We start from the raw sequence: 27,848 nt of genomic DNA, 5'->3' as shown, positions 1-27,848 counted from the left end.
ACCCGCATCCTCCCACATCCCAGGCAGGACACCAGAGTCCTTCCATCCCACCCCAGCCTTGACTCCCAGCTCAGGTTCCTCTGCAGTCAGACACTCTGGGGAAGCTCCAGGTTGTGGTGACACGAGTGAAGACAGACAATCGAGAAAACAGAATGTGAAGTATTTTTTTTTTTTTATATACAGAATACAGGAAAGTTTCTGTAAAGTCTAAAACGTTACAATTACTATGTACAGTGGAACTAGCTGTTCTGCTGCGGGGAGGTGGCAGAGAAACAAAAGAGACAGACAGGTTACGACAAAGGATCTGCTACAATAGACAATTTGAGGAACGTCATACCACATGTAGCACTGTACACAGCTTTAAAACATTGAAAAATGCCATCACTGATGTATTTACACAGAATCCAACACTTTTCCTTATTTGAAATAAAAAATAGGATGGACACCAGGAAAAGAACTCATTTCTCACTGCCCATAATACACAGTAGCTACTTGTAGTGCAACCATAGCAGGGAGGGATGGGAAAAATAACTGTGGGAAGAAGAGCGCTTCTTTACATTAAATAAAACAATGATATTGTATAGATTTGCTGTATGAAAACTGTATTTCTCTTTTAATATAAAACTATTGTCACTGGCACAAAATAGAACAAGTTTCTGATTATTTTACAACTGCATGGGAACTATCTGTCAGAGAGAGTCCTCGAGTCAGACAGCGGTCACCCCTCGCTCTGACGCGTCCTGCTCTCACTGCAGTTTTCCTTTTAAAATGAAATGTATAGTACAAATATATGTGCAAATGCCCCTAAAACTTGAGCAAAAAAGAAAAATTAAAAAAAGTTAAACGTTCTTCATTTCATGCAAACGGCGTGTGAACAGTCTCTGGGCCGACACAGAAAAATCCCACCTCGGTTTGTACATTTTTGCATTGTAAAGAGTCTGAGGGCGTTTTCCTTACTCCAAAAAGCTCTCTTCCTAAAAATTCCTAGGGAACTGAGTTGGACCGCAGCACGGGCACCTGGTGGGGTTTCAGAGAAAGCTTCTCCTCCAAGTCCATATCTTGTACTAAGGCAGCGTCCCCCTTGGGCTGTTTGGTCGCAAATTCGGTGATGCTGAAAACGAACTGCAGGCAGCCCAGCTTGATGTAACTGCCGTGGTGGAGCAGGGCCGTGCCCTCCCAGCCAGCCCCGCTGCCCCCAATCAAACTGGAGCTGCTGGCTTTGCAGTTACAGGGTTTCCGATGCTGCCCTTGTGCCTGTGAATTCATCACAGCAGCTTCTTCATGCGCCTCCTCTTCCTGTTTTCTGCTTTTATGTCGTTCTGGAAAAGAATAATAATAATTTAAAAAAAATGGTAAGGTTTTGGCAGGTGAGCAGCAGCTTGTTTTTATCAACAGGGGGTACTGCTGAGGTGCCTCATGGGTAAGATCCTCCAGCCATGAGGGATTTCAGGCTGCAGTGAGCAGCTGATCAAAGGGAAATGGGAATCTCCTCACAGCCCTGGAGAGCTTGAGGCATTTACATATCTATTTTGGCAGCCCAAAAAGAGGAAGCTGATCAGGTGGAGAGCAGGAGTGAGACATGCAGGGACAGAATGTCTGCAGCACAGCCCAGATCTTCTCGAAGCCTGGGAAGGAAGGACTTGCATGGGGAAATGCCTCAGGCCTGCTCCAAACCTGCTGGGACCTGGAGCTTGGTAACTGCTGCACTGGAGGCTGGAGTGGGGTTTAGGTCAGAGCACAGAGCTCCCCAGGCTGCAGAGGAAGGTGCTGTGTAACCCCAGCTGAGGCCTGTGGCAAGGCTCCCGTTTTTGTAAGGGGTGCACCAGCCTGTGCAGAACAAGGAGCACCAACGAGGAATTGGTTTCCACCTGCTCCTGCCCCCTCTCGATCAACTCCCTGTGGTGGTGGTACAACACTCACTTATCACACTCTGCACTTTGGCAACAATACTGCTGGGAGGAGTGGGTGTCATCTTCTCCGAGAAGTCACACGAATACAGAACATTGTCCACGGTCGTCCCATGCTCACTGTAGTTCAACAGCTCGTAATGCTTTGTATTCTGAAAAGAAAGGGAAGAGGAGGGACTCAGGACATGAAGTCATAGAATTGTTTGGGTTGGAAGGAACCTTAAAGACCATCTTGTTTCAGCCCTGTGCCATGGGCAGGGACACCTTCCACTAGAGCAGGTTGCTCCAAGCCCCATCCAACCTGGCCCTGAACACTGGTTGGGGCAGCCACAACTTCTCTGTGTAACCTGTGCCAGAACCATCACAGGGAAGCATTTCTTCCTAATATCCAATCTAACCCTCTAACTCTCCGTCAGTCAGAAGTGCTTCTGCCCACACACACCTCTTTGGAGCACTGAAACACAACTTTTTCTCCTTGTTGCCAGTAGTGGTCAAGTAAGTGCTAAATATCCTCCAGCTTCAGAGACCCTCTGCTCACAGAAGAATCAGCCTTCCTGCAGGAGCTGCTTTCTGGCAGAGAAGGAGGGCCAGAGGGAAATGGGTTTTACCTACTGCACTTGAACCAACACATCTTTTGGAAACAGGATATTCAAGCTGATGCTCATGAAAACAAGCATTTTACAGGCGCACCTGATGCAAACTTGGCCCGAGACCTGTGCCTAGCAGGAAGAGATGAGCTTTGGAAAGCAGGCACAAGATGGCAAGAGGGATGCCACGTGCTGCAGCAGCCTCAGGACAGAGGCAGTCTGGGATTCACAGGCCCTGTGCAGATGCTGAAATGCCAGCAGACATTACTGTGACGCGCAATGTTACACAAGCGGCGTCACGCTCAGCTGAGCTTTGGGGAGGATGTTGACAGAGCAGAGAAGATTTCAGGTTAGTGCACAGAAATCATCTGAGAGCTCAAGACCTCATCCCTAAGGGACTACAAGGTTTTAATCAAGTTACAAAAACTCCACGTGCACATGGGAGTAGGTTCTGAAGTAACCTGCTAGAGTGCAGAAGGAGAACCTGCAGAGAGAGCTCTGGGAAGGGGAATTCTCCCTCTCCAGAGTGACCACAGACCTGCTAGAGGGTCAAAGGTGAGTGCCTCGAGCCTGATTTATGACTGACCACTGTGAGGAGATGCTTCCACACAGATTTACAGCCAGGATCCTGTTACTGAGTGTGTTTGGTAGATTGCAGGGCACTGGAGGAATGGCTAAAGCTGGCTGTGGGTTAATCCTGGATCCTGCTCCGTAGCTGGTTGACAAATGGTGATATAAAAGACTCGATCTTGCTTCAAAGACTGTTTCCATGCTAAGAGACATCTCCAGCAGTGCTGTTACTGGCAGGCCTGCTGGTCCCGTTTACTTCAAGAACAAACTAATCTCTGGGCTGTAGCAAAGTAGAAACTGTAGGTTTCTGTTTATGCTCCAAGCTTAACTGAAATTTTCGCTAAATAAATAATTTCTAGAGAACTGCAGACACTATGAATGCTTAGCTCCCCCATCACACTTGAAAACAAGGGACTCAGAGCAGTTCCCTGCTTTGTTCCAGATGAGGTTCGATGTTGACACATGAAGTTTAGCTTTTATTAACAACACATCCAGATCAAAAAGTATCAGACCGTGTCTGTGTCCTTTTCTTTCTCTAGACACCAGCAGTGACAGTGCTGACTTGTGGCCAGTCCTTGCCCACAGGCAGGCAGAGAAATCATGCTGGCAGAGCTCTGTGCTTCAGAAAAGGGTTTGACAGAAAATGCTGACACAGCCTCCACTGGAATAAAACCTGGCTCTTACTTTGTAGTCCACAAAAGGAGCACCACACAAAGACAACCTGCTGCCTGCATCTCCAGCTCCCACTGCCATGCACACCAAAAAATAATAATAAAAAAAATAATAATGAAAAAAAAAATCACTCAGGCACTCACCTCATCATAGAATATGCAGGCATGTTTGCCAGACACATAGTTACAGTGACCATAGCTTGTAAGGCACACATCCATATCAGCTCCTGTCATGGGGGAGGACAAAACAGGCTCAGTTCATATTGGAAAAAAAAACAAACTGTCAGGCAGCAGAGAACAACAGACAGAATTAAACTTCAATTAGCAGAACAACAGGGGAGCAACTGCTTTTGTCCTGCTCCCAGGACTGCATGAATAATGCTTCGATAAGCCACCAACAAAGTTTCAGTGGGGGGAAGGGAGCCAGCAGCTCCACAAAGGTTGTAGAGCATTTCACTGCTCCTGGGTCTACCCAGAGCACCAGAAGAATCTAAGCAACAAGAAACAAAACTTGCAAGCAAACCATAACTCTCCTCTTCATCAGAGGACAAGACAACTGTTCTAGTTATGACACCAGGTGACAGAGCTGCCACCCACACAAGACACTGACACAGATTCAGGCAGATGGGGGATTTCCACGCTTCTTGGAAGTACAGAATCCCAGTACAAGTGGCCACGGTGAATCTGTTTCCTTTGACACCCACTTGGCAAAAACCTTAGGGAGGTCGTTCAGGGAGAACCACCCTGATTCTGAAAGGTCAGGGCAGGAAAAAGCTACTCACCTGTCCCAATGTAGAGGGTACGATAGCACATATTGACTGCACCCCCCAAGCCCATCAGAGGATAGAACACCGCCCGGGCTTGCACTTCCTTTCTTTGCGCTGCAAGATAAAAAGAAATTGCTTGAACAATGTTATCAGCTGGGAAAGCTGCTTGACCCCAGTGTCCCCAGCTCAGAAAGCACAGACCCTAAGGAGGATGCAGTCAGCTTTGGCCTAAGCACCAGTTCCCAGCCCTTTAGGAATGTTTGTGCATTAAACCTCTTTTTGCCAGGCAGAGAAATCTGCTTTCCCATAACCCACACAAGCCATGCAAATGGGGAGCATTAACACGGAGTGAGCACAATGAAGCCACGCTGAGGAACACACAAGCCTTCTACCACTGGCTTCTTTCTTATTCTCTCCTATTCTGGGTAATCAAAGAGCTCAGTCTTTGCTCTCAAAGTGCCACTTAAAAAGAATTGGTGCTGGTGAATTCACCAACTAAACAGCTGTCATTTCATTTCTAGTGAAGCTGCAGGGAAAACACCTGGGCTGAATGGGGCTTGGCAGGGACAAACCCAGCTCCCAAGACAGGGTGATTAACTGAGTGGACTCTTTTACCCTGAGTTCAGTCCCTGTGGCACACTTGACAATGGGCTGAGCTTCCAGAGCAGCTCCAAGTTCAAATCCCACACTCACATGCCCATGTTAACTGGACAGAAAAATCTTCTGTGGAACAGATATTGAACTCCATTGGGCCACACAGGCCTAGTCAGGATTTCAGCACTGTCTTTTGGAGGAAATCCCTTTATACACTGAGTTGAAGCCTCTCCCGATACCACATCTGCAGGACAGCGTTACACCAAGAGGGTGAAATCAAGGAAGAGAACATGAGAATTATGAGGATTAAGAAAGACTGCAGAGGTACCTACATCCAGAATAGTGGCCACACCAAGTGGCATCACAGGTTCCACACCTCTGCCTGGCTGCCCTGCATGAATCCTTTCAGCTGCTTGGCTCTGCAGGGCTCACTAAAGGCTTTGGATCTAACGCTTCATCAGCAATGCTAAGCAGCCAGCTGGATGCATCACTCCTGCCCAAAAAGGGTGACAGGTTAAGACAGCACCAATCTGCCTTGAGACAGGCAGACTGCTGAAGAATTCCAGACCAGGAAGGCAGCTCATACCACAGCCTGCTGCTGTGTCCTGCAGCAGCCATCACAAGAAGACTGACAAAGCATTTAGGGAATGCTGTGATGCTAAAGCAGGCAAGCACAGAGCTTCAGAAAAAGATTACTGACTGACTTCCAAAGATCTTATCTGGGATATTTACCCCCAGGCCCAGCAAAGGGGGAGCAGAGAACTGCTTCCACAGCAAGGCTGTCCAGTTAGTGCTTGAAAGCAGATTAAACTGAGTGGCTGCATGCAGAGGAACATGAAGCACCCTGCTGCTTTAGGTGATACCACCGTAACAAACAAAGCCAAACTCAGGAATCTGGAGATTTCCAAGAGAAAGTCAAGTTGTTTTCCATTACTGGCATTAGTCATATGTACTGGTTTCAGCTTGACAGTGACATTCTGAACAGGCAATGACAATGTCACACATATATTCTGTGCTCCAGTTCCTCCTGTTCTTGTATCACAAGCAACTCCTCCAGACAGAGAGAGCAGGAATTCTCAGACTTCTCTTGCCCATCTCAAAGGTAAAAGTGCAAAGAAAAGCCAACAAGCACTTGAGATGAACCTTCCCATCTGTTGCTAATTCTAAGATGAATAAAACACAACTTCACTAAACATTTCCAGCAGAAAATCAGAAGGTACTAAAAGTATTCACATTGCTCAAATTTGTAAATAATTAAGTAGAGAATCCTGATGGAGTTTCTGGTCAGTGGATATCCAGAGCAGAGAGACGAGAAGAAAGAAAAATGAAAGGCAGCATCAGATACCAGAAGAAGAGGACATCTCCTTCAAGGAATAGACAAAGGAGTGGCAAATCTGTGGCTCAACATAACCCAGCTATTCTAGGGCTGCTCTTACCTTCAATGTGGTTTCCCACAGGAGATTGCTGATGGGAATTGACACTGCTCGCTAGAGACTGAGCTTTGGGAGGAAAGAGCTGATGTATTCTCTGCAAGGCCAGAAACTTGATCAGCTGCTCATCCAGCATATTTATCTCAATCTCTGTTAATAAACAAAAAGCAATTAGTAAGTTATTCAGGGAAAGAGTGCAATCTGAGCTGCAGTGGATTTAACTGTCCCACTTTCAAACCTGCTGTTTGCTTCAAGAGCAAAGACTTGACCAATTCTGCCATATCAAGACTCTTACACATAGCTGAGCTATTATTTTACATCACCTCCTGTGAGCAGAGTGTAAAGACAGTACCAGCCACGGCTGGAGAGCTACAACTGAGGCAGCAGGCAGAAGTCTGGGGGGACTAGGGTTGATAAAAGCTGAAAATCTGCTGTTCTGGCTCAGAATCAACCGGTCAGTAGAGATGGCCATTTGCACCCCTTTGGACACCATGTTGGGTCCTTCTTCTTCAGCTCTGCCACCTGGTTAGAAAGTCCAGCCCTGCATCACAGAGAACTGAAATCCCTTTTGAAGCTGCTGCAGGCTCCTGCTTGAGCCACATGTCCATAGCAGGGTAAATTAAACCAACAGGACAATTCAGACAATATTATTAATGAGCTTTAGAGCAGATCTTCCGATAACCCTGAAGTGTTTATATTTGTAAAGCCTTACAGAGGTCTGCTTTCTTGCAGCAAGGAGGCTGTGTAACCTCTTCTTCCAAGAGCTTTCTCCACATCAACAACAGTTAAAATGGAAAGGAGAGGAGGAAGAGCTGTAAGAGCCTTCCCAATAGCAGAGAGGGTGGGCTGGGCAGCTGGGGTTCACCCAGGAAAAGAGGGTCACACTGGCAGAGCCAGAAGGGCTGTTCTTCAGATTTCAGATGTAGGAGTCATCTCTGGCAACAGCCTGGCTCTGCTACTGACAATTGCTGCTCAGCAATCTCCTCCTGAAGGCACTCTGCTAATATTTGCCATCTCTTGCCAAGTGCAACAAACGGAAATAAAAACCAGGCCAGTCTAGGAGACTGAAGAAAATCTGAATTTCTTTCTGAAGCAGAACTAAATTATAAAATTAACTGACCCACTGGAGCCTCACCACTCAGGTGACCGCTCTACTACAAGATCTATGGCTGCTGGACTTTACATCTGCCAGGAGCAGCTCTGGATTGCAGCTAGCACCACAACATGGCTGGGCTGCAGGTTTCTGCATGCGAATTCCACCTGGAAAGCAGCCCAGCTGTGATTCTTCCCCAGAAAAGCTTCAGGCAGAAACACTTCATTGGCCTTGCTGCCTTGGCAACACTAGGAGCAGGGAAGCATGTGACATATTTAAGGTAATGTACACCCAGCCCCTCCCTCACCTGACTACAAGCCTTCTTTATCTCTGCAACTTTTCCTCAAGCAGAGATGGAATGCTTTAGGGAAGCAAACACACAGGCCTAGCAGAGACTGATGATGAATTAAATACTCACCCCCGTCCATAAATGCTTTCAGGGAACCGGTGAAGTCCAACATAGCTGCGGAGTTTGAAGTGAGTGATGAGGGTAGAGTTAAAGCGCTTCCTATGGATAAGGTGCTGGGACTGACCTTACCATCTACAGAGAGAGGTGATGGAGAGAAGAGATGTCACTGTGACGTTCACCAGACATGCACCCAGCCCTCAGGCTGCCAAGCTGCTCCAAATGACTCATTTTGCTCAAGAGTCATGCTTTGAAAAACGCCTGAACTAGAGGCCACGAGTTTTCTCCTGCTCACTGAAAGGCTTCTGTGTGCCTCCAACACGGAGCCAAGTGTGGCTTCTGCCTCGTCTCCAGCTGCTGGAGGAATTCTTGACCTGCACATTTAATCTCCTGCTCCCTGTGGTGACACTGGAAAGATGAGCACCAACTCCCCACGAGCTTGAAGAATTTATTAAACCTAAGAGACATTTGCCAAGTAGCTTGTGTAGGTTTTAACACGAATAAAAAGTACAACTGCCCTGGTTTTATTTCTACACTATATACAAAGTCTGGGGTGCACATCATTGTCCAGAAGGCATGTGACAGTCATAAGCAGATTTTATTATTTACAAAATAAAATCCTCCCACTTTGGAAGTGGCCATGCAGCTGAAAGAGGCAGTGGCAAATTCCAGGAAACAAAATCTCTGTAATGTGTTGTCAATACCAGATCTTCTTGAGCTGGTTTTCTTATAACTACTGAAATTTATGGCAAAAAAAAGCCATGAGCAATTTGCATTTTTGTACTCGGCAGCAAAATTTGCACACCACAATTTTTGTTATAAATATATATATCCATCGTGTTAGATGGAAAATTTAAATGTTTACACTTTTCCCAAGAGACACTGCAGCAAGTAATGATTTTGTAGAACACAAGCTGTGCACCAGAGGCAATTATTTAACATCTTAAGTAACTGCAAAATTATGTAGGGTTTGCAGTGCTCTTCAAACCACAAGCAAGAACTTTTCTGTAATATGGTCTCATTTCCTCTACCAGAACTTCTCCCAGCCTCGCATTTCTAAGCAGGGCATGGTCAAATCAGCAGCCTCAGAGTAACCAAGTTTATTCAGGAGGAGGCTAAGTGCTGTGGGGACTGCTTCCAAAGGCGAGGCAAAGCTTAGAAGTTACTGAGGAATTTTAGAAAGGATTATAAGAAGATGTTGCTCTGTTGCTTTACAACCACCAGACCTGAGCCACTCCACACAAGCCTGACACTGAACAGGTTGGAACTGCATGAGAAGTGACACACAGCTCTGTCATGTGCTTTTCAGTGACTGCTCCTACCCAACCTGCACAAGGGGTTTGCTGGTTTGGGTCTTGAGCTGGTGTGGGGAGAGGGAAAAGGAAGAGAAAGCCATATGTGAAAGTTTATTCTAGCAAAATTTGAGCTGTGGGCAGTTACTCCAACATCTATCAACATCTCTGACTTTATGTTTCTACACTAAAAATGGTTATATACACATTATTATATACCTTGCTATTATTTAGCAAGTTTTTTGGGTACAAGTTAGGATCCCTGGCTTATCCAAGTCCGTAACTACCCTGTGTCAGACCAACAGATCCTAAGCAGACTGCAGCTTCCCAAACCCACATTTCTCCAACATCAAGGCTGTGCAGCTGAGGAGTCCAACAACACCTACAGTAGGGGACACAACCACTGCCTGAACAGTTACTCTGGATTAAATCCCAGAGAGCTGCTCTTGTGAGAAGCACTGACTACCTTGCAATCCAAATGGCCATTTGAAACAAACCAGTGGTTTTACAGCAGCGCTGGGGTTTTAAAGCAGCTGCTGTTGAAACAGCGAGGCCGCAGCCAAGTGATATAAAGCTACTGCTGCTTTCAAGAATTCACCTGACCTACTATCCTGCTTGTCAGGACAGAGTTCCCCCTTCAAGTATAGGCAGCCAGCAAAAATACATCCCATGGCTCCCATAAAGGGACCTAAGACAGAGGAGACCTGAGAAACTTCTGCTGGCTCTCCACAGAAATCCCGACTCCCAGTCAAACGAGGGCACACTGCTACAGCCTTGAGGTTTTGAATGAAGTTTAGCCCGAGCTTTTCTCAGCCCCGGGGCCAAGGTCAGCGGCTCAGCATGTACCTGAAGGTGGTGCTGGTGAACAGAATCTGTTTGTGGACCCAACAGCTGAGATCCCATCTCCTGCAGCCTGGGGAGGGGTGAGAGCCCGGGTGGCGCTGAGCGGGGAGCCCCCGGCCCGCAGCTCTGCCGTCAGCGGCGGTCCAATCTGCGTCTGCACATTCTTCCTTTGCAAAGTGCTGGTGGTCTCCAGGCTGGCACAGGAGCTCGATATGGACGTAGGCAAACTCGTGACCGGTGCAGATCCCCTTTGTGCACAAGAAACAGGTCCTGCTACGTTCTCTGTTTTGACAACGGTTCCAATGGTGTGATTCAGAAGTCCGCAACTCGCTGGGGGCGTGAGGGGCCGAGGCCACGTTTGCCGATGAGACAAAACAGGTATTGTGTTCCCAGACCCCACGAGCCTCTGGGAGTCAGTCAACTGTGCTGAGGATTCGGATGAAACGCCGTAAAAATGAGGCCCGTTCACTTTAATGTCAGAGGCTGTGGGCCCGTTTGAAGTCCCACAAGAAGACGCCTTCTTGGATTTATCTATACAAGAGCTGCAGTTAACATCTTCCTGTGACAAAGTCTGCTGGGATTGCGAGGAGCTCAAGGAATTCTGGGTGGTAATCCCTGAGGTGCAGGATGACATGGAATAGAGGGAAGGTGTGGGTGCCTTGTCAGCTGCCTGGTAAGGGTTGGCGAGTGAGCCGTCTGCCACAATAACAGGCTTAATATCAGCCTTCTCTGTTTGCTCAGAGTCCCAAAGCGAAGTCATCTGCTTAGCAGATAAATGTTTCAATATGCTGCACTGGAGCGCAACAACACTACAGAGCCACTGGAAGGAAGAAAAAAGGGCAGGTTAGCTCTGGAGGCAGCAGTGCACCAAACCTCTACTGTTGCTCCATCATTTACCCAGCCTGAGGGAATCCAGCTGCTGACTGCTCAGATGCAGTGTGGAACCACAGCATCCGCTCTGGAGCTCATCTACAATCAGAAGAAAATTTTGTCCAGAGAGATATGGACAGTTTATCTCCAAAATGATGGACTGTTTATCTCCATGCTGGAAATAGGACAGACATGGGCTGAGATTAGAGGAGGGACGAGGCAGCACTTCCAAACTCCTCCTCCTCTTCACTTGTTAAATGCTGCAACTCTTGAGCATCAGGTTAAAAACACACCTTTCACTAATTTGGGCTTCTAGCCAAACACAATCCTCCACCTTATTCTATAGCATGTTGGAAAGAAATACTGCTCTACCTCAGGTATAGGGAGTAGAAAGCTGGGGTGGAGAGCACTTTCCTTTTACACAAAGTGGAAGAACACTGAAAAATTTATTTTAAGCTCCGTGGTGCATGTGCACCTGCCACATAAAAGAACCTTGTCTGCACTAAAAGGATGACTCGATTTCCCCACTGATTGCAACTTAACATTCCCTTACGCTGTGGAATCTGGCCAGAAGTTTCACACAAGATTTAAACACTCATTTGACCTTGATTTACATGTCCAATTCCATCCGCAATAAAAAGCGACCCAGAAACGGGATGTTAACTTATAAATAAACGTGTCAGAGAGCAGCCTTACATAATCAAAGTGCAAAGTATTTCCCCTCAGCCACAAAATAAAGATGACGTCTAGACTGAAGGCCCTCGACCACACTCTTAAGGCCAGAGGACTATTGCACCACTTCCCTGAAGTGTCAAATGAGGAATTTTACATCTCACCTGGAAAGTCAGAGTGAAGTTTTAATGGGCAAGGGGGTCAGAGACAAGACAAGCTATCACCACATGCGAGCTTGAGATTGGTTTCCTAGACAACTGCTCCATCATGACTGAAGTGGAAGGGAATCTTTGTACCAAAGCAAATAGACACACAGAATCCAAGCATTTGACTTCATTTACCTCCTGTTGTTCTGTCTGGCTGGCTAAGTGCTCAGTGTTCAAAAGGTGCTTCTGCAAGGGTTCCTCAGGGATCCCGTTACAGATCAGCTCGCCATCTCTAATTGCTGCAGGCGTGAGTAACGGGGGTGGAAGCCGGTATTGGGACTTTATAGCATCAGGAACCTATATTGCGTAAAAAGAAAATCACACATGAGAACAATTACTCAAGAATGACTAGTTAAACCAAGTGCCCGATCAGCACTAAACTTTGCATTTGCTGCTTTCTCACCCAAAGGAGCCCTGCAGATACATTAGAAGTACCAAGGTCTGAGTACTTTAAATTGATGTAGCCATGCTGAAATTAATAGGTTTTATTCCCTTAGGTCAGGCATGACTTTAGTACAACATGGTGGCTACAGCATAAAAGAATCATAAAAAACAGCCAAGGGAAGTCTGTATGGCAGTTTCCAGGCATCCTGGCAACAAACACAGCCCCAAATCTGACTGCAGGGCCACCTTCAGGAAGTTTTGTGTTGTACTTTCTATGCTTGTGCGAGATTTAAGTGCTTACTTGTAATAATTGAGCCTTATAGCTGAAGGAAAGAGATCTTAAACCCTACAGGTAGTGACTGCTGACTCCCAGATCTCTCACTCAGACCCCGTCTTCTTCCTCCTGCCCTAAGGAGTATGCTGGTTTCCCTTCCAAACTCAAACATATACACGGGGGTTTTCACCCACCACTACTCGTCACACATACCTTCAGACCTTTCCTCTTCACTGACTGAAGAACTCTGCGATTCGGAGGGTGTTTCTTATGGATTCGGTTTAAGAAATCCACTTTGACAACGTGCTGAGATATGGTGTCCTGGAACCGGTCAAATACTCGGCACCGATTACTCAGGGTCAAGTTCTTCTGGTTCAGCTGGGTGATCAGATAATGCCACAGGAGTTAGGGATCTGCAGGTCACTCTAAGGCACCCTAAGACTTTCATAATGCCTCGCAGCACTGGCAGTACAGCATCAGCTCAGCTTTAGACTATTTGTTTCCTGCAGCACTAACCATTTCTGTTAAAGGGCACATTGCTGGAGATGAATACAAAAGCATTTAAAGGCCGACTAAGCAGCATCAATGCTCTGAGAAGCAGTTTGTCTGGGAAAAAGCTCTTTGTTTCAGCCCCCTGTTTCCTGAGTATTTAAGTCTCAAGTACACTGCTTTTCCAAAAATGAAAACTCTCTCTTGGAATGAAACTTTTTTGGGTTAAGCATGCAAAGAATTACTTCCCCTATTTGTAGCACTGTGCTGCTTTGTATCCCAGCTCTGGAAACTCATTTAGACCTTAAAGAATCCAGTCAAAAACTAGACAAGCTGTCAGTGAGCCACAATCTGAGCTGTCAGCTTCAGTTACAGGAAGGAGTTCCCCCATCTTTATATCTTATTGCAGAGAGCAGCATCACATTCCTTTGGAGAGTGCGTTGCTTGCAGCAGGAGCTTTACAAGCGTTACAGGGAGCAATAAGAGCTCAGAAGCTGTTTTACATTTGTTGTGCTTTGTCCTTTAATGGACCTGCCAGGTTCCACTCCAGCATCCAGTTACCATACTGCAATCATAGTCCTGCTTACCACCACGTGTTCTATGTGATTTGGGCACATCCATCTACCCAGAGGCATGGCAGTAAGCGGTGGCTCCAGACAATCCATGTGGAACAGGAGTGGGCAATAATCACACTGGATTAGAGGTGCCACTCTGCAACTCCTGAGAAGAGAGAGCCAAATCTTATTCCCCGTACAGAGTATAAATAGAACATTCAGGCAAGCTTGACTGACCACTTCAGTTTATCCTCTACACTGTTGTTTGCACCAAAAAGTAGGATTTCTGACTTGTAACTTGATCTGTATGGACCTTCTTCAAGACCCATTTGAGGCAAAAGCCTTTATTTGAAGCAAAATTCAGAGATCAAAAAGAAATCTTAGATTTAGGTAATTACAAGTTTCCTTAGAGGAATCGTACGTGATGTTGGGACGTGTACATCAACAAGATGTTCTCAGAACAAGTCTCAAACTCCAGAAAAACTACATCTCAATCCCCAGGCTTTAAAAAAGTCTTTGCTCTATGACAAAGGCATCAGTTGTTCTACACAAAAGCCCACCTGGGTCCCCATTCCACTTCGAGAAATTCACTATGACTGGATTTCTGAAATAAAGGTTTCATTTTCACTGACATTTTGAATTGGGATTGATCTATGCATTTTTTTATGCAGTGTTACAAAACCCATCAGTATTTTGTGCTGGTTTTCAGATTTACAATTTCAGCACAATATTCCTATTTGCCTTGGGCTTATAAATCTCTCAGTAGATTTCTGTTTCCTAAAGGTCACCTCCTCACCTTCCTTCACGAACCATAAACAAACATCTCCATTTACTAAACCACCATCACTTTAGATTATTTCTTTGCAGAAAAACACTGAAGACAAGATGGCTCAATCTTGTCAATCTTCAGGCTGCATTTCAGAACCCTTTACAGCTGGACCTACACTTGTTATTTAGCAAAGATGAATATTCTCCCATTTGTTTAGAGGATTGTAAGTAAGTAATGAAGAAGAATGGAAAAAGAAACAGGTATCTACTTTTTTCAGCAGGAACTTTGCTCCTGTGATGGCTGCAGCTACACAGAACAGCTTCCCTGGAAGAACAAGTACCTGTTGCATGTGAAGCAGACCTTCACTGGCAAGGGAACCAAACCATTATGGTCTAACTCGTGTTGTGCTTTCTTGACATTCTTTCCTGTGGTTTCTTCCTTTCTCCTCCTCTTACTAGTACCTGAAAAGGAAATTTTAAAAAGGTTTGGGTTATCCACATAGCAGAGATTTGCATTCTGGTAGATACATATAACCTCAGAAAAGTCAAAGATTGCTGCTTAAGGAACCTCTATCAACCACTAAATCTAGCCTTAAGTGACAGACACAGTCTTTAAAGGCAGATATATTTCATACTTAGTAATTTCAGTGACATCCTATACATTTAGTCACTACTTTGTTACTGTATTATTGCATCATAAATCAAAAATCAAGTATTTTGACAACTGATATTTTTTAATATTGATGATCTAGACCAAGGTGAGAACAACAAGCATCTATCACAAGTCCTGATGGACATGGTGTGTAGTTGCAGTGTCCCCACAGCTCAGATTTGAAAGGCACCTGCTGCTAGGCAGCTGGAGGAGAGCCAGAGGTACCCTCTGCTTTCCAGCACCACTGGAGCCAAGAGGGTAAAGAGGAAAGATGGCAGCAGGATGCAATGCAGACCTGCTCACTAACACCAGACAAGGCCCCCCTCACCTGGAAGTGCTGTGGTGCAGGTCAGTTCATTCGGCAGCTGGAACTGCGTTGGGTTCCTTTCCATGGCAGCAGCAATAAGAAGCTCAAAGGGTCGCTTCAGCTGGGGCTGCCCACAGTCCATTTCTGCAATGGCAGAGTCATCATCCACGTCAATTATGTCCTCATCCACATCATTCTGTTCTGAGTTGGGGGTCTCGGTGCTGGCATTGGATGTGGGAGTGCCAGGCCGGCTCGCTCTCCTTTCCAAGATCCTGGCATGCGCATTAGCCCTGATGCTGCTGCTAGACCTGTCCAACAGGTCTGCGTCACTGGTGGGGGAGGTGGTCCTTTTCCCAGATTTGTCCACCAATCCATTTACCTGCCCCAGCTCTTTCTTCTGTTCTCGCTTCTGCACGACATGAATAGGCAGGCTTATCATGGAGGCCACAAACAAAGCACATCAACCTTGACAAATATGTGATTGAAGACAAAGAGCATCTGAAAACGCTTGAGCCACTCACTACAACTTCCCCCTTGGAGTCATTAGAGCCTCGATCAAGAACAGTCTGACGGCAGCTAAAGTACAGGTGACAGAACAGCTGAAGAGAACCAAGTGTGGGGAAGAACATTACCATGTGTGTCTCCTTTCAAGGTAGATATACTCGAGTCCAGATCAGGACAACATTTCACAGCATTTCGTCCTAAACACTTGACAAATCAGACAACTGTTTACTTTGCTACTGCAACACTGAGAAACTCCACAGCAGACTGTTCACGGTTGATGCACTTTACTGACCCAGGCACTGCATACAAGGTCAGCTTGAGAATACAAACACAACATACAAACAACAGTCTGCTATCTCCTGGTGACAGGAATCTCGAACAAGGTGCAGCAGGGGAAAACTATAGATTGCCATCACCACAAGATCCATTTTGCAAAAGGAGGAGATGCTGCATGGCTTGGGATGGGCAACTGTGCACTGCTCCAGTGGTTAACAGCATCACCCACATGGAGGAACCAGTCTACTCCATCACTAACACAGTCGGCAAAGACAGCAAAGTGTTTTCAGGCAATTTTTATTATAGAAAAGTTGGGGATTTTCTCCTTTTCTCTCTCTTTTTACTTTATTATTTGTTTTTCGATTTGTGACCTTCATTTCTATTGTTGGCAGATGGCTGAACAGTACCCTGGAAACATAACAAGGCAATCACTTCAGGAACAAAAGGCTGAGCACACAGTTTTCTTCCAATCTGTTTTGGGTGTCACTTCAAGGGAACAGTTGCTAGATAGCTTGGTGCAGTTTCTAAACCCTCTGCTACACAGCCTTACGTGGTCACAGCAATAAGATGTTTACATTGTGCAAGACAGCTTCCTGGAGAAAGAGCATCAAGGCAAAAAAAAGACAAGCTATGATCTTGCCCAATCAACTCCTTCCCATCCTGTTCAACAGCCCAGGAAATCATAATTCACTGTGATTTCACCCTCTGCTGATGTACAACTGCTGGGAAGTCACTCTTCTAAAAAACACATATTAACTAGAATCACAGCCCTGATGGCAAAGCTGTATTAACATGACTCCAAATCCACCTGTAGACAGCTCACCTCCTCGAGCACAGGAGCCATTCCCATTTCCTCTGTGCCTCAGCTCTCCCTCCTTTCCAGAAATGAGGGGAAGGAAAACAGTGCAAAAGGCACAGATTGACAAGAAGGTATCAGGTACTTCATTTTTACCTCCTAGCAGTGAGGTTAAAATATCATGAGGGTCTCACCAAGACCCCTCAGGTTTCTTTAAGCCGTTTCCTAACAAAGCTCTTTGCAAACGTGAGCACAAAGAAGCAGCTCTGGTTGTCTAAGTACACACGAAGGGAGAGGCAGGTATAAACCACAGGATTCAGGTTTCAGATGGCCAGTTGGAAGGGCAGGGATCGTGTCTGTTGTTTTGAGAGGCTTTACCTTGCGGCGCACGGTGCAGCGGTGGCACATCCACTCCCCGGGAGGCAGCATCTCCTCGCTGAGTGGAGGGTTGCTACAAGACAAACACAAAGCAAAGCTTTACTGTTATTTACTGTCATTTTCTGGAACTCTTCTCACGTACACAGCCAGAGTCAGGGCAGCTCTGCAGTTCCACTCCCAGGCACTTCCTTTTATTTATGGTGAAGCTGCCTGGATTTGCTCTCCCATACATCCACTTAGCCAGACACCTCCAAGAAGCCAGTCTTCCATGACACCCATCTCAGCTCCACGGTTTCAGAGCTCTCTCAGACTTGAAAAGCCAAGATAAATGGAAGATTCACTGGAGTGCCACACACATACCTCCCCCCCACAACACCACGCCTCCTTAAATAACTTGATTACTCCGTGTGAGACAACACAGATTCCCGTGCAGCAAGCACAGTCTTACATCCAGGCATTTCCATCCCTTGGATTTAGAGTGGGTCCAACTGAACGAGCTGCCATGAGGTCTACCCACCACCTCCCATGTACCCCATCCCTGGGCACACTTACTTAATGGTGGAAACCACCTTCTATCTTAAGACAACCCAAATACTCTTAAAAGTGTCACCATATACAGCTTGCCTTGGCTATGAAGCACAGGATACATCCTACTCACACGGATCTGCACTTACTATAAAAGCTGTATCACAGTGAAATGACATTCTCATTTTGATGCTAGAAATAAACCAAAGCAAATTAGACGAAGGAGTAAGGAGGACTATTTTGAGAAACACTTTTCCTCAGTAAAAGGCAGAGCAGCATATGTTAGATGATACACTTTCCTTACAGATCCTACTACTAACTCAAGTACTTTCCAACACCTCTTTATCATTAAGATTTGTTATTTGAGCAAACTGCTGACTGTGGCAGGGAAAATGTGTACCTGCTGGCAAAACCCAGCCATTTACCATGCAGTGTGGCTTAAGATAATACTTTAAAAGTTCTCCAGACTTTTGCTGGAGGCAGTTCTTAGCAAGTCTGCTCTCTTGTGCTGAATAACACAGATGCACTACTGCAGCATCTGGAAGCTCCATTTTCCACCGACTGGGAAACAGATTTAAAGGATCCACTGGGACTGACTGGGCTACAAGGGGATCAAGAAGTACAGTGGCTTGTAAGACTGGCCCAAGAAAGCCACACAAGCATGGGAAGCTAGACCATGGTTCATGGCAGCAGTTTCTATACTGTTTATTGCACCTACAAATATCAAACCAAATCAGAGTTAAGCTTTCCAGACTCCAGCCCTGACAAGCCAGAGGGGATAAGATGCATTCTTGCTGGCCAGGAAGAGCTGTGCTTTGCAGCAAAGGGAGAGGCTGTCTTCCTCGAGAATCTTGCTCCTAGCACAGGGAAATGGCACAGGATCCCAGCCCAGGCTCCCAAGCCTGGACTGTGAAAACAAACACACTTCCTTTGTTTAAACAGAGTCCTGGCAAGCCTTGCCCCGAGCTCGCCCGTGTGCCAGCAACAGCCTCTGCAGGTACTGCAGCCATCCGGGGTCACGCTCCCTCTTGCAACACTGTGCCTGGAAGACTGAAGGAAGAGCACAACAAGAACCAAGCTGGTAATAACCTCAGCATTTCTGGTGTCAGGCTCAGGGGAATTCAGTAGAGCCAACACATCTGGCAGCCATTTTGAGGAGGAGTGCAGGGTTTCAGAGGCCTCCGTGTTCCAGGCGCTCCAGAAACGCAGCGCTCTGCATATATGCACTGACATACCTGCAGCTTATGTTTCTCATTTCCTGGAGGGCTTGGATGAACAAGAGATCAGGCTCTAGATGAGAGCACCAAAGCCTCCACTACTGGCTGCTCCACCTCAAATGCTTGGATGAAGCAGTAACTCCCTGCCCCAAACTAATCTTTTGCTAACAGAAGCCTTAAGGAGGGGTGGAAGGGGGAAGAGTAACAAATGATCCCCGTGCGCTTGCTGCAGCATAAATCCATGCTGAATCCTAAGGTACATCCTGCAATAGCTCAGGTTTTACTCTTGCTAGAGAAAGAGCCCTTAGATCTGCGTCTACAGCAAGTATGGATTCATCTGGCCCATTCCTCTCTCCCCTCCCAACACCCCAGGGCAAAAAAACCACAGACTTTGATTTGTTCCTAGTGAAATTTCACCCTCTGAAGCTCCCGACGAGCGTGCCTGAACTGCTGGGAACACGTCTGCCCCATTCCGACGCGCGGCGTGCCAGAGATCCACGCGCTGCCAGACGCCTCTGGTTATTTGTTTTAACTGTTACCTCAATCTTACGCATTTTACAATGAAACAATTAATACCACGGTGAACCTCGAGAGACGCCTGGAAGAGTCAGAACAGGTTTCTTCTGCAAGTGTGTGTTATTTTCCCGTATGCTGGGTTTGAACCATGAAATCCTACATCCACTGTACTATTAAAGAAGCATTTTAATGAATGCTGCTACCCGAAGGCCTGTGGAAGGAGGGGGAAAGATTCGTTTCAGAGCAGCAGAAAGGTTTTAGAGCTCAGACAAGCCTCCTGAGGTTTTCTGCTCACTGTCAGGGCCTAGCTATGATGGCAAGTGTATTAAAAGACTGATTCTGCCTCTCCTGGTTAATGAACTGTTCATCAAGGCAGCTCACCATGCTAACAAAGACTGATGAAGGCTGCTCCTGCACTGCTGGCCTCGCAGCAAGCAGAGAGCATTGCCTGGGTCTCAGCAGAAAGCCAGGGAAGCGCTAAAGAATGCTGTTTTAATTGACTAGGTATGACCACATTCTTCAACCTTTTACTGTAAGCGTAAAAGAAACGGATTTTTAAATCTGAGCAAGACACTTGATCTTCATAAGCAAGGTAAGAATTAGCACTTTGGCAGGAGCACCACAGCCCTTTTCTCCCCATCTTTCATGGGTTCATTAGCATGCACAGCTCCAGCCGCCAGTGTTTGCTGCCAACAGGACCTGGAATTGTACAGCTCCCACTTTATCTTCAGTTACAACACATCTCCTTTCAACTACACACCAGTCAGTTGCGCTTTTCAGTACAATTTCACTAACCCTTCATTTCAGAAACTTTCCCCTTCTGTCATCACAGACAAGAGTGGTGGCCTCTGCTGTTCACCTGGGGGGTTTGGTGTGACCCAAATCAAACCTGCCTGGCAGAATGTGTTTCTGTGTTTAAGACAAAGACAGCTCTGAAAAACACAGGCCCAGTTAAAAATACCTGGAAGACTAACTCATACAAGGCCTCTGAAAATTAAAGGAGATGTTTATCACTGCCTAGTCAAAACCCACTACACCGACTACAAAGTCACTTGCCACATAATACCTGTCTCATGGCTTTTTCTGAAAAAGTTAAGTTTATCTCCTGAAATTCCTATCATGTGCATTGTCAAGCATGGCTCTGCCATGGTCAGAACGCTCTAGCCCTTAAATAAAACTTAAATGGCTATGACAAAATAAAAAAAAAAAAAATCTTCAAGAGCATATTAGGAGTTTTTATCAAGCAAACAATAGCATGAAGCCACTTAGCTTTTCAATTTCACACTCTGGGGCTCTCATACATCAGAAGCCTGTTGTCAAGTCTAAATCCCGTAATTACTCCTCACTTTGCTGACCTCAATAAATAGGTAAACAAGTGCTCCAAGGAATAGCACCTTCTCCAATACAAACTGGGCCGCAGCTCTCAAAGGAACCAGTTATAAGCAGACCTGAGGTTATTTACACACTGCATTCCTGGCCATCTTGCGTCAAAGGCACGCTGACACTACTTTTGGACCCACCAGGATACAGCCAGCTACCAGCTGGGATAATGGTGGCAGGAAAACAAACCAGTGCCTGGTGAAGCTTTCTTCAATAACTTGTCTTTCACGTCAGTTGTTTTCAACAACTGGACTTAAATATTTTTTTTTCTGTGCGGAGGAAAAATAGTAACGCCATGAAAAAAATGCAGGCAAACACATTTTTTCCTTCTCAGGAAACATAATTAACTGGCCAAGACTCAATGACAGGATGATAATGAAGGATGCTAGATGTGTTTGCCAGATAAGGGAAGAAGGCTTTCGGCTCTTCTACGGGACTCCTATTTATCCCTATGATGGATAGAGCTACAGCTGCTCTACCAGCTTCATAAAGAACAAGGCTCCCTGGCTTCCTACAGCAGGGCCTCAATGGCAGCTAAAACAAACCAGGAAACCAACCTCACTGTCAGGGCATTACAAGAGCCTCATTGAGAAACAGGGAAAGTTGCATCATTTACAAATTCGGCTTTTTGGAACATTTTTACCGCGTCCAAGTTACACACTTCTGCTCACAGCTGCTCCCACACCCAGCTGGAGGAGGACACCTGGAGCCTCTACCTTAGACAGAATAAAACCACACCAAACAAGCCAACAGCTGCAGCCTGTGGTGAGCTTCTCCCCACTGCAACTCCCTTACCTTTCTTTTACTCCTGCATCAACACAAAGCTTCTGAAGGCAGAAGTCAGATTTCAATTACCTTAGAGGTGGTTATTAGGAAAACTATCAGCTCCTTCCTCTCCTCCACTGTTATTCCTCAAATTATTCAGTGAAGTCTCCAAGTTCTGCTCATTAACATGGATAAATTGTGACACTCCGCTGTACAAGAACAATTTTCCTGAAAGAGCCAAAGATTTCTCAGGCACCAATGCAGAGACCACCAAACTTCAGATAAGCCCAGCATAATTTCTTTTTCTTTATAGACCTCTAAGCATGACCTGATAACATTAAAACTAAGAGTTCTGGCAACTTTCTGGCCATATTGTTTGTAAGTTATACCTGTTTTACACCAGCAGCACAATTCACATTAACTACAGAGCATCACCAGCTATAGCTCTACCTGTGATGCAACAACTCCTGAGGGAACCTGTGAAAAAAGCTTGACAGCAAGCAACATAACTTTTCTTACACTGAAGTGAAAGTCTTGAGCATGGACATAAGTTCTAAATTAGTAACATTTAGCAAGGACTCCTGGACACCACCAAACAGGTCAGGACATGATTATTTTGGCTGCCACTATGCAAGGAAGGGAACCAAAACGGCAGTTTCACAGGTCACCAATTATCCCATCATCTGGAACGCTGCATCTGCTTAGCGTGCACCTTTCCAACAGCATGGCCAGAGCTGGAAATAAGGGTTCAGCAACAGACAGAAAACAGAAGCAGGATTAAAACACCATTATATGGGCAGACAGGGAGGAACGAGATGTATCCAAGGAAAAAAATAAAGGGATGCTACACTATCTACATGATACTACAAGACTTGAAGGTTTAAGTAGCAGCATTGCTGGGTATGCCAAAATTTCCTTCACTGTGTGCTTGTTTTTACCATCTAGACCTGCCAGTGTTCAACATTTCAAGGGCTTGGCCAGCAGTCCCAACCTCTGGCAGGAACACCACCGTGCTCCTAAGAACCAGGTACCATTTCATGCGTGTATCATAAATTTTGTGAGTATTCTGTGAATTTCAACGCAAATGAACTTATTTACTTCAATCCTTCATCAAACCACTGCTGCTACTCCCGTCCTGAGAAGAAAACCTCATGGAAGCAGGTGTTTATCTCCCTTCCTGCCTCCTCCCTGTGCACTCATGCACAGGCAATCCTGAGGTTCATGGGGAGCCAGGGAAGTTTCCTCCAAGGCATGAGGTAAAACTTTTTTGCCTCCAACCTGACAAGCAGGAGGGTCCAATAAACTGGATAAGCTGCATGTAAACATGTGATCACCTGATGTAATTAGTTACGTCTATTTATAGAAAGAACCTGGCCCACAGAGACCATTCCCTAGACAACCTGTTAGTTATTACCCTTGTTAATGTCCAGCTGACAAAAAAATTAAAGGAAGTATTGTTTTTTAAGATCTCAAATTTCCACACATAAGTAAACATATACATATATAAAAATAAATATGCATTAAAAAGTGTGCAATACCACCAGAACCACAGCGAGGTTTTTTGATTATTATTTTTTAATTAGTTTGACTGCTTATGAACTCTGATATTTGAGACATATTTGCCCAGGGAACCATCCAGCTTTGTATTTATAAGCAGAAACCATGGAAGTTGAGAGGAAGAATTGTTGACTTTGAAAAATGTGGGTCAGACACAGAAATTCAGACATTTTACACATCCTGACTCCTGTTTCTTTTGCAGGCATCACTCATGCCTGTGCTGCAGACAATAGTAACAATAGCCTGAATTCAATGTCCAGGTTCATTATTAAGTGTTCAGGTCTTTATAGGACCATCTTCTTAACAGATTAGAAGTCATCTTCTCAAAGCAGGATGACACATAGGGCAGCATCAGGGAAAAGAAAGGAGGCTGAGGAACAACACAGCCCTGGTGAGAATCACTTCATCCAATTCTGTCTTTAAAGAACAATAAATGAAGAGACATCTCTGGTGGGGAAAAAAATAATCAAAACACAGGTCTGAGAGGTTTCTGAGAAGTGAACACATTCAGCCCCAGCCATACTGAACGTGTTCAAAGGAGACAGGGGTGAAAGGACAGCAGCAATAAGGTGGAAAAAAAGAAAGCAGCACATCAGAAGAGGATGAAGGGCATACCCATAAAAGCAAAAGCATGAATTTGTCTTCACACAGGCACAAGTGAAGTGTAATTCTGACATCTACATGTGGACTAGGCTTTCCCAAGAACACTGGGGAAGAGAGAAAAAAGAGCAGAGACAGAAATATCCACAAAAAAACCCCAACCAAAACCTTAGAGCAAGGCATGCATTCTTTTCTGCCTTTTCCAGATCACCTTCATATCTTGCTCCTGTTGCTATTCTAGACAGAGATCACTGGGAAGTTCACATGATGCCGTGCCCAAAGTCAGAGGCTGTACAGGCAGGTGTTTCACACCAATCACTAGTGCTTGCCAGAAATTCAGCATGGGGTTTTCAGCCTGCTAAATTGTATCCTCAGGCCAGTGCTTTCTGCAGGGTTCAAAGTCGGTAATCTCCAGCTCCATCTAGTTTGCTTCCAGTGATCGTGCAGAGCAGACGTCAGCAGAAATGGGTTAGAGTTGGGCTCAGGCACTCGATTCCCCCCAGCTGGCTGAGATGCTCTTTGCCTTTTGTGCTCAAGATCTGATACACCAACAGGAAGAATGATTTATACAACTTTTTTTTTTTTTTTTTTCCCCCCCTTCATTTTTGGCTACAGAGAACATTTACTCCATATCCTAAAAAGGTACGTGATTGCATTACAGCTGGTATCTGTCAACCCCTTTATTAAAGGGAAGCTACAACACTATTTTTACTCAGCTTACAGAGTTACTGGATACTGCAGTGTTCCTTCGAGGAAGCCAGGCAGGCATCTAGCGAGCAGTGGAGCTGGAGACAGCACAAATCGATTACTCTAAGAAGGGGAAGCCAGCTCTGACAATCTGTGTCACAAAAATCACAAGTCTAGCCAGTAACCTGACGTGGCAAGATGCTTTTTGCTTACACTCACTTCTTTCATACCCCTGTAACAAAGCCATGTTATATCCCCAGATACATTTGCATTTTCACAAGTCCAAGAGAACTTCCTGACTGGATTAAAAAAACAAAATGGGTACATCCTTCTCACATGATTTATATTCCAGCAGACAGCACTTCCTAAATATTCAGACTGTCACACTTGTTTTCAGGGAGATACACCTCTTTCCTACTCTGGAAGTAACTGCTCCCTTTCTTCACAGCAGATTCCTGCTATTTGCTACTGACTCAAGGATTAAGAAGGGCTGCGGAGCACAGGAAAAACTCAAGAACCCGACACGTACCAGCGAGTCAGTCTAGCAACAAAAGCAGTTTAACATCCACCGGTGTGGGTCAATAAACGGAAGAATTTATGTTAGTGTTGAAAAACTGTTTCAGTATCGATGCTACAACTGAAATATCAAATTGACTCTGTCTTACACAGGGAAACACAGGAGCCCTGCTCTCCTGCAGGTGTTCCTCACACCACATAACAGCACCTACAACCCAAAAAACGCCCTTTTGGGGTGGTGGGGGAAATGCCTGTTCGGGTCCTGTTTCTTACTAAAAATACCCAGTTCTGTCACTGACAACTGCACAGAGGCACTCCCCACCCGGGGTGTCCTTCACACCCGTGGTAAGAGAAGCACAGCCGGATGTCAGACATGCCGATTACCACTGCTTCCCTTTTACTACCCCACCTAAACAACACCGTGAAATGGAGAGAGAGAGGGGGAAGAATTACGAGCTTTATAAGATCTTGTGTAATAAACACAGTAGTCCCCCATTCCCAACTATCAGATCTGCTGGCGGCAGTACAATCTTAACAACACTGAGCTTGTATGTGATAAAAAGACATAAGGCGAGCTAAAAGAAGGTGAATATATTTACAAGACAGTGCCAAGATCTCCATAACAAACAGTCATTAGCAGATTAGTATTATGAATCTAATCCAATTAAGAATTTCCTTTGCAAATGCCCGGAGGAGCTGGAATTCCTCTGGGAAGACCTTTCCATGTTGTGAAAGGCTCCCATGAGTCATGCCTGCAGGCTAACATACCAGGAAAGACCAGCTCTGGAGCAGCAGGAACAAAGCAGTGAACCCCACCTCAGAGCAAACCACTGCAGCCTCCTGCTCCTGAGGAGGCAACTCAAAAATGGACCTCACAGTGGCACAAAAAAAAAAAAATTAAAAAAAAGACTTCTCAGGTCCACGAGTCCTGGTCAACATAAAACTGGCACTTTGCTAAGCCAAGGTACTAAACCACAAAGAATTTTCCTTGTTCACAGTTTCCCACTGTGCCATTTTAAACGGCTTTGGAGCAATGCGGGTGTTTGGTGTAACACCAGACCATGCAGCAGCCACGTCTAAAGGCAAGGCCTAAGTTAAGTAGTTAAACCTCCACCCTCCTCAGCTTCAAAATCCCAAAGCAATGCTCCTACCACTCCACACTGATGTTGGGAACTTCAGCAGAGACCCACGGCTCAATCCAAATCACCAATTCCTGCCCACAGTGCAAAATCTGCTCACACTCAGTTTAGCACGAGCCACATGCACGCACACAGGTGGGAATGCTGGTTTGCAAGCAACCCCATCACCAGTTCACCGAATTCTTACTGTGAATGATTTGCTGAAGCCCATAGATTTAGGCTGACCTTATCTGCCTTTGCACAGAGAGATTTAGGACAAAATAAGGAGAGTGAAAAATCTCATTGGAACAACTTTGCTGAGCAGAGCTGCCAAGACTGATCATGTTACCACATCTGCAGGCGCACACGCAGTGACCCTCCGCTGCCAGAAACCCGGCCAGGGCAATCACTTCCTCCTGCCTCAGGATCCAGCCTAGGCTGGCCCCAAGGCTCCCAAAATATCAGAACCAGAGATACATAAAAACAAAAGTTGGGTGGTTGTTTTTTTTTTAAAGCACACACTCAAACCAATATTGTTTTAACAAAGTATCAGTTAAGATGGATACATTTAAATGTTGGGAACTGAACCGCTTTCTCTGACCTTCAATATGCAATTACATAAACTTTCAAGTAGGGGTTTGCCAGTCATTTACTGTTAAAAAAACCCCAAACGAACAGAAAACCTCTCAATAAAAACTTACTGCACTTAAAACTAAAAACTTTTTTGAAGCTGCGATGTAATTCGATGTACTGAAACCCTGATCCTAGCCACTATTAGGTAGGAAGTTTGCCTCTCCAGCATCTTCCTGGACGTCCTGCTACTCCTTGCAGCAGGAGATGCCTCAGACCATTCTAAGATTCACCTGAACCACTGGAGGCAGCCCAAGATGACCATCAAGGGAAGGATTAACTGAGACAATAGCCTGGCCATTGTTTTGCTCCCCTCGCAGACTGCATATTCATGTAAAAACCCAAAGCCAGAACAAATGCCAAAGATAAAGCAGGGCATTTCAGACAGAATAAGGTGGGGAAACAGTTAGTGATGTCCTACCAGCCAAACACAACTTTTTTTCCATTCTTTGTTTGAAGCACTAAAACAACGTGACTCATAGAAAATACCAAAACTCTAGTTTAGCTTCCTCTGCTGCACTTTGCAGCTCTGTTACTCCTGTTCTTCGACACCAGCACTTGGGTGAAGACTGCCAAATCGGAGGGGAAATGAGCCAAACACTGCAAATACAAACACAAGAAGGTGTTGCAAAAAGTTTGATGGAGGTAGCAGGCCCCAGTACAGACATAACACTTCTCCCAGGACAGCAGTGAGGAAGCCCAGCTACGAGGAGCCTTTTTGCTGGGCTGTGCCACAAAACTGGCACTGTCGTTTACGTAACTGGTCAGCCTTAAGAGACTGAGGTCACTCTGCCATGCCAGCAGAGCTGCACAGCCAGCGGCATGAGATTTTACAAGAGGGACTTGAACCGCAGCATTCAGTGAGGTTTGTGCTTTTGGGCTCCTCCAACCAGAAACCCGGGCAGGGAGACTTAAAAAAAAAAAAAAAAAAAAAAAAATAAAAAAAAAACAAAAAGAGAGAGGAAAAAAAAAAACCAAACACAAAACTGTTCTGTGTTGGTTCTCCCTCCTGTTGTCACTCCCCTCCCCCAGCTTGTTAACTAAACT

General features: G+C 45.5%; 1 protein-coding gene across 1 annotated transcript in view; it reads right to left on the bottom strand.

Moving 5' to 3' along the window:
* Window positions 1–155: 155 nt before the first annotated feature.
* PHF12 (PHD finger protein 12) overlaps window positions 156–27,848 on the bottom strand; it is a 31,939-nt gene continuing 4,246 nt past the window's right edge. The window contains exons 3-15 of the mRNA XM_040082136.2: window positions 17,291–17,363; window positions 15,358–15,745; window positions 14,719–14,839; window positions 13,643–13,775; window positions 12,780–12,944; window positions 12,044–12,205; window positions 10,164–10,980; window positions 8,038–8,160; window positions 6,533–6,676; window positions 4,518–4,616; window positions 3,880–3,962; window positions 1,921–2,059; window positions 156–1,319 (exon numbers count right to left, since the gene is read on the bottom strand). Coding sequence (XP_039938070.1) covers window positions 985–1,319; window positions 1,921–2,059; window positions 3,880–3,962; window positions 4,518–4,616; window positions 6,533–6,676; window positions 8,038–8,160; window positions 10,164–10,980; window positions 12,044–12,205; window positions 12,780–12,944; window positions 13,643–13,775; window positions 14,719–14,839; window positions 15,358–15,745; window positions 17,291–17,363 — 2,782 coding nt within the window. The 3' untranslated portion in view covers window positions 156–984. The remainder of the gene's footprint in view (window positions 1,320–1,920; window positions 2,060–3,879; window positions 3,963–4,517; window positions 4,617–6,532; window positions 6,677–8,037; window positions 8,161–10,163; window positions 10,981–12,043; window positions 12,206–12,779; window positions 12,945–13,642; window positions 13,776–14,718; window positions 14,840–15,357; window positions 15,746–17,290; window positions 17,364–27,848) is intronic.

Source organism: Hirundo rustica, chromosome 19 (assembly GCF_015227805.2).
Source record: "Hirundo rustica isolate bHirRus1 chromosome 19, bHirRus1.pri.v3, whole genome shotgun sequence".
Taxonomy (NCBI): Eukaryota; Metazoa; Chordata; class Aves; order Passeriformes; family Hirundinidae; genus Hirundo; species Hirundo rustica.
The sequence above is the reverse complement of the archived record's forward strand: the minus strand, read 5'-3'. Positions and strand labels throughout refer to the sequence as shown.